Genomic DNA, 7,500 nt, shown 5'->3' with positions numbered 1-7,500 from the left:
TGTGTGTGTGTGTGTGTGTGTGTGTGTGCGTGCGTGCGTGCGTGCGTGCGTGCGTGCGTGCGTGCGTGCGTGCGAGTGTGTATACCTTCTCCATGTCGTCCCAGTTGGTGATGATCCCGTGTTCGATGGGGTATTTGAGGGTCAGGATACCTCTCTTAGACTGAGCCTCATCCCCCACGTAGCTGTCTTTCTGCCCCATGCCCACCATCACCCCCTACACACAGACAGACAGACAGACAGACAGACAGACAGACAGACAGACAGACAGACAGACAGACAGACAGTAAATCAGTAAAACGTGCTGCTATCTATCTATATAATCGAGGAATGACCCCGTCGCTGAAGCTATACCCACAGCACTGATGTCGACTAAACACAACAACTACACACCACGTCGCGCCAACACAGTAGCGACAACGTGCGCGCTGAATGTACGTGTGCATTAGGCAACGTCACATTGCTCACTAGGGCGGCCGGACCTCTAGTTTTTCATAAAGGTTTTATACTAGGTTAATGCAAAACATTGAAATATTGCTGGCATTTGTTTCTCTAGTTTATACCAAGATAACCTTGTGGATGTAAAACTATTTCTGACAGCAAAATGCATAATTCTTATGGTTTCGTAAGATAATACATATTCAGTTTGGATTATGTTGTTCTACTTTTGTAAACATATGTTTTCTCACGCCAATAAAGACCCTTTCTATTGACTTAAATTGGAAAAAAAACAACATGGGAAATACTTGAGTAAAGTCCTCAAAATTGTACTTAAAGGGGCTACACCATGAATTTCATTTTTTTTTAGGTTTTTAGTATTTTTTGGGCTCCCCAGTGTCTCTTGTACCCAAAAAAATATTTTTTCCTAACATTCAGTCATTCATGCTCATTTCATGGATTTCCTGAATGGGCGTGTCTGAACAGGCCATTTCAGAATGGCAGGGCAAGTGATGTCACTTGCCCTGATTTTGCATTGATGATGGCCAGACAGAATTGCTCAGTAGCTCCCCCCTGCCCAAAAGGACGTTTTGGTATTGCAGCTGAAAAAGCTTCGAATGACAGACAGTCAGATTGTGAGAAAAAATATCTGGATGTTTTTTAGGCTTACAACCTGTTTAAAACGTTTTAGGGGGCAATATTTATATATAATATATTTTTTTTTAATTCATGGTGTAGCCCCTTTAAGTACAGTACTTGAGTAAGTTTATTTAGTTACTTTACATCACTGCATGTCAGTATATCTAGAGAACGGACAGACTTTATGTCCCTTTCCTTTGAAAAAAAAGCTTCCTGCTTTTGCGCGGCTGTCGAACCAATGGCGTCTCACCTGATGCCTGGGACGGCCCACGATGGAGGGGAAGACGGCGCGGGGGGCGTCGTCCCCGGCGAAGCCCGCCTTGCACAGGCCACTCCCATTGTCACACACCAACGCAGTGCTCTCCTCATCGTCACACATGACTGACAGCTGACTGACACTGTACACACACACACACACACACACACGCGCACACACACACACACACGCACACACACACACACACACACACACACACACACACACACACACACACACACACACACACACATTTAGCATCTTTATTTGCGTTCACATTAAAGCATTGGTTCTCAAAGTGGGGTCCGGGGACCCCCAGGGGTACTTGAGGGGGTACCAGGGGGTCCCCAGCTAAATGATGGACAGGAACCAAATGGACCCTTATGGGTCTGTAACTCTGAGAGTGTACAAATGGAACCAAATGGACCCTAACGGGTCCATTTGGTTCCATTTGTACACTCTCAGAGTTACATTAACATTGATTTTACAATATGAATTGGGGTCCCAGAGATAGAGATGCCATTAAATGGGGATCCGTACCCTAATGCACGTCAAACTGGGGGTCCTTGAAATTAAAATGGTTGAGAATCACTGCTAGAGCCATAAAAATCTTCTCTTATGGGGGTCCCTGGCATATCTTTTTCGAATGGGGGTCCGCAGGCTAATAAGTGTCAATTTGGGGGTCCTTGACATGAAAAAGTTTGAGAACCACTGCATTAAAGGACAACTTAGGGGTTTTTTTACAACCAAGGTTTATATTTTAGCTTGTAATTAAAGTAAATAAAAGATGAGTGTTATTTTTTTTTCATTTACTGCTTTCTATAGTTTGAGCAATTTTTGCGATCTTTTTTTTACAGTGGGCGGGGGCATATTCTGTCCGGTGGCTAAATATGTATTTTTTACACAATAAAAAAGGTCCTGTGGTCTTTGAAAACAAAGCTGTCCTTTAACAAGAAATAGTATTTCAGGATACAGATCCTCCATAATGTGGCGACTGACAATTATCACAGACATGAACAGAAGATAGCCAATGCCTCAGCTCTCTGCTCGGGCATTCCTGCATTCTGCAGGTCTCTCACAACTGATTTATGAACATTACCGAGGCTTCCAAATATGAACACAAGCAGTTTACATTTGTAACCAAGCTGTATGATAGCATCCCTATGACGTTGGTACTTTAGCACCTTGGTATGGAATGCCACACACACACACACACACACACACACACACACACACACACACACACACACACACACACACACACACACACACACACACACACACGGACGGACAGGCGCACGCACGCGCACACGCGCACACACACACACACACACACGGACGGACGGACAGGCGCACGCACGCGCACACGCGCACGCACACACACACAAGGCATTTTATTAAATTTTAACAATTATTCATGTTTTTTTTACATCTGAAATACCCTTGTCACAGACAACGATTCACAACTTCAAACATTTGTGTGAGAGAGAGAGAGAAAGTCTGCACATCCAGTGTAGAGATTTAAGACGCTTGCCTCTGTACCCCTCCTCCTGTCTCTCCTACGCTGTCTCCCTCTCAGCTGTCCTTCTGTCTGTCTCTCCTATACGCTGTCTCCCTCTCAGCTGTCCTTCTGTCTGTCTCTCCTACACTGTCTCACTCTCAAATGTCTTTCTGTCTGTCTCTCCTATGCTGTCTACATTTTATCTTTCCTTTAGTCTTTTCTTTCCTACACTGTCTCCCTCCTAAAAAAGTGAAAAGAATGTGAAACCTTTTAACAGCACTTACTGTAACGTTCAGCACAATATTACACTCAGCCTACAGAGTTCCATGTCCCTATAAGATACAACTTTATGGAACTTTATGTTGGTTAACCCATTCAATACAGGAACTCATATCTGTGTCATTTTACATTTCTTTGGCTATTCAAAAATAGCAGATATTTTTGAAAAATCTTGAAAATGCGTGACTCAAATCTTTGCATCTGGGGGAGGCCCTGGAACTAAATATTTAGCTAATGTTCGCTCGTAGCGCTATGTGCTTGTAGATCTGCTATTTTGTTTTAATAGCCAAAGAAATCTTAACATGACAGAGATGCGTTCCCGGTCTTAAAGGGTTATTTTATTATGGGTTGTTAGTTTGACATCATGGTGTAGAGACATGATTGACATGTGGGTGTGGCTGGCAAACAGACAGACAGACAGACAGACAGACAGACAGACAGACAGACAGACAGACAGACAGACAGACAGTGTCAGACAGACAGACAGACAAACAGACAGACAGACAGTGTCAGTCAGACAGACAGACAGACAGACAGACAGACAGACAGACAGTGTCAGACAGACAGACAGACAGACAGACAGACAGACAGACAGACATTGAAAGCTACTGGGATTTCATCATTTAAGGTATTAATTAGTTACTGTAAATGGGGAAAAACAGGTTTACACATCTGTACAGTGTGAACAAAAACATCTGTAAACTATGAAGAAACACTTGTTTGTTTGTTTGTTTGCGTGTGTGTGTGTGTGTGTGTGTGTGTGTGTGTGTGTGTGTGTGTGTGTGTGTGTGTGTGTGTGTGTGTGTGTGTGTGTGTGTGTGTGTGTGTGTGTGTGTGTGTGTGTGTGTGTGTGTGTGTGTACTACTAGACCTAATGAATGAGCAGGGAACTCTGGGAAAATGTCCTAATTAGGGCATGGTACCGAGTCATGACTGTGTTTGGTCTGGAATGGTCCCCTTACCCCCCACCCCCCTCTCTCTCTCCCCTTACCCCCCCCCCCCCCCCCCCCACCTCTGCCTCTCTCTACCCCCCCACCCTCTCTCTCTCTCTCTCTCTCTCTCTCTCTCTCTCTCTCTCTCTCTCTCTCTCTCTCTCTCTCTCTCTCTCTCTCTCTCTCTCTCTCTCTCTCTGTGTGTCTCTCTCTATCACCCCCCCCCTCTCCCTCTATCTCTCTATCTCTCTCCCCATCTCTCTCTATCTCTCTCGCTTTCTCTCTCTCACCCTGTCTACCAGCATGTACAAAAAACAACAAAACAGAACAAATGCAGAGAGAGAGAGAGAGAGAGAGAGAGAGAGAGAGAGAGAGAGAGAGAGAGAGAGAGAGAGAGAGAGAGAGAGACTGTATTCTGCTATCACCATATTTAGTCATAAACTCAGGGAATCAAACCTTTCTGTGATTCCTGCCAGCAGACGCTGTGTGTGTGTGTGTGTGTGTGTGTGTGTGTGTGTGTGTGTGTGTGTGTGTGTGTGTGTGTGTGTGTGTGTGTGTGTGTGTGTGTGTGTGTGTGTGTGTGTGTGTGTGTGTGTGTGTGTGTGCATACTTGCAGCTCTACAAAATGCTCATCTTCCACTGCTGTGTGTGTGCCAGGCTACAACATGTCACCATACTAACTGTAATACTCAGTGATGTTTCAATTCCTTTCCAAGGTTGTTCGAAATTTGACCTGATCTACAAGCTCACAACGTGTCGCAAATAATAGCCCCTGGTCCTTGAGGGGGTCCCCCTATTGACAGCCAATAATACTATATTAATAATGAAATAGCTTCACCTGCAAAGTACTGTAACAAAAGCAACGCTTCAGAAAGTATGGTGTTTTGTTTGTATAATGACAGAAAATATTATAAAATGTTCAACCAAGTTAAGTCATTATCATACCATGAAATGTAAACTAATATCAATACTGACTATATACTGAATGTACTGTTGTATAAACATCACAAACCAACTAGTTTACTACACTGTCTCCCTGTATTCTATGATCCTATAGTTTACTGAGTGTGTGTGAATCAAATAGCAGATCCACACACACACACACACACACACACACACACACACACACACACACACACACACACACACACACACACACACACACACACACACACACACACACACACACACACACACACACACACACACACACACACACACACACACAAACACACACACACAGTTGTGTCTCCCGTTCTGGTTCGGTTGGCCCATATGGGAGATCTTAAAGGAGTAATTCACCCAAAAAGAATGACACAATTACATGCCTCAAGATCTTTTAGTTTTTGTCGCAATCCTGAGCCAATCATTTGATGACCGGTGGAGTCTCCGGTAGGAGACATTAGCAGCTTTTCCGCCGGTTATCAAATTATTGTCTCAGACAAAAACAAAAACAAAAAAACTCCATGAATTTTAACGCATTTTAAGGGTGTTTAATTGATAGAAAATACTCCAGTAAAGTAAAAGTACCTCAAAATTGTACTTATGTACGGTACTTGAGTAAATGTACTGTACTTAGTTACTTGTACTACACCACTGGTCAAAGTATATGATACTCCTGGTCAAAATATTACTCTACTGCAGAGTTGCTTGAGTCTAAGTACTGGAATAAGTCAAATTACTGGAGTACTGGCTTTAAAAAAAAGACTTGCTCTGTTGTTGATATCAGACCAGCTGGTTCTGTCAGACAGGCTGTGACAGCCAATCACAGCTCTTAGAGAGCAGGGGTCTTCAACAGGGGGTCCGGGGACCCTTAGGGGGTCCTCACCGTTACTACTAGGTGAGGCTGCCATGTTTTTGTGTGATTGGAACTTTTCCTTCTTTTTTTCTCCTTTGAAAATACATGAATCAACATAATTATTATCAAAGATAGTGTGTAAACAAACACAATCAGAGCTACTCTTACAACGACAACCAGTGGGAAAACTAACAAGATATACTGTAGCTCATAGGGCTTGTAGATCTGCTATTTGTTTGAGAAATCGTGAACCTGTGTGCAAATCTTTTGAATATGTATATATGTTTTAAAGCGACCATTTTTAACTCAACGAAGGTCTTCTAAATCCTAACAGCATGTTACTATAACCAGTGGTTCTCAAAACATTTTCATGTCAAGGACCCCCAAAAATGATATGTATTCGACCCCCATCTCAAAATATGTTTTTCCAGGGACCCCCAGAAGCTAAGATTTGAGTTAAAAGTTTTCGCTTGAATTAAAAAAATACATATATTCAAAGATTTGCACACATTTTCACACCAAAACAAATAAATAGCAGATCTACAAGCTCATAGCGCGGCCCATAGTGCCGGCGCTATGAGCTTGTAGATCTATGAGCTTGTAAATGTTAAAATGACAGACAAATGTGTTCCTGGTCTTAATGTGTTAAATGTCTCAACGCTCAACACACATTCATGAGACAATCTGCTGAATACAGTGAGGTAGATTAGAAACATCAGCTTGTATGGAAGTTTAATCTGCAACATAAGCTTATAAACTATGTAGTGGGGTGGGGGGGGAGGGGGGGGTCCTTGCTTGGCCTTAAACACGTTGAAGACCCCTGGCCTTCATGTATAAACATCTCTTCCATTCCTGAAGGTTCACCACTCAACCACCATGCTTCATCTAAACAGCACACACACAGTGTCAACTGGCTGTCAAAACCACACACGCACACGCACACGCACACACACGCGCGCGCACGCACACACACACACACACGCACACGCACGCACACACACACCCCCTTCAACGAACACCTGTTAGCGTAGCCACAAGCTAATCCAGACTCAAGCCATATACTGTCCATGTGCATTGAAGTGATCTTTAGGAGCCGAGAGCAGAGCCACGGTGCAACTCCAGTTGTAATGACAGTGCCTTGCTCATGGGCACTGGAAGGAGTATGTAGCATGCATGTCTAGTCACCCCAACCCAAACCAACCCTAACCCAACCTAAACCAACCCAACCCAACACAACCCAACACAACCTAACCCAAACTAACCCAACCTAACAACCTAACACAACCCAAACCAATTAACCCAAATACCTGGAACGCATCTGTGTCACTTTGGGATTCTTTGGCTATTCAAAAATAGCAGATATACAAGTTCATAGCGCGGCACCGAGTGCCGCGCTATGAACTTGTAGATCTGCTATTTTTGAAAAATCGTGAAAATATTTTTTTAAATATTTTTTTCCCGAAAAACTGTTAGGATTTAGAAAATGTTTAGAAGCGGCCTCAGGTCTTAATGGGTTAACTCAAACACAGCACAGGAACACACACACACACACACACACACACACACACACACACACACACACACACACACACACACACACACACACACACACACACACACACACACCTAAGGAAAGGTTCAAACAGAAGACATACATTAAA

The 7,500-nt window shown here is 43.4% G+C and overlaps 1 protein-coding gene across 1 annotated transcript in view; it reads right to left on the bottom strand.

Moving 5' to 3' along the window:
- The window catches only part of LOC311059514 (actin, alpha skeletal muscle B-like), a 16,125-nt gene that overhangs the window by 8,499 nt on the left and 126 nt on the right, over nt 1–7,500 (bottom strand). The window contains exons 2-3 of the mRNA XM_084077526.1: nt 1,325–1,472; nt 86–214 (exon numbers count right to left, since the gene is read on the bottom strand). Coding sequence (XP_083933652.1) covers nt 86–214; nt 1,325–1,453 — 258 coding nt within the window. The 5' untranslated portion in view covers nt 1,454–1,472. The remainder of the gene's footprint in view (nt 1–85; nt 215–1,324; nt 1,473–7,500) is intronic.

The sequence above is a fragment of the Gymnoscopelus microlampas genome (genome assembly GCF_963454915.1).
Source record: "Gymnoscopelus microlampas genome assembly, chromosome: 14".
Taxonomy (NCBI): Eukaryota; Metazoa; Chordata; class Actinopteri; order Myctophiformes; family Myctophidae; genus Gymnoscopelus; species Gymnoscopelus microlampas.
The sequence above is the reverse complement of the archived record's forward strand: the minus strand, read 5'-3'. Positions and strand labels throughout refer to the sequence as shown.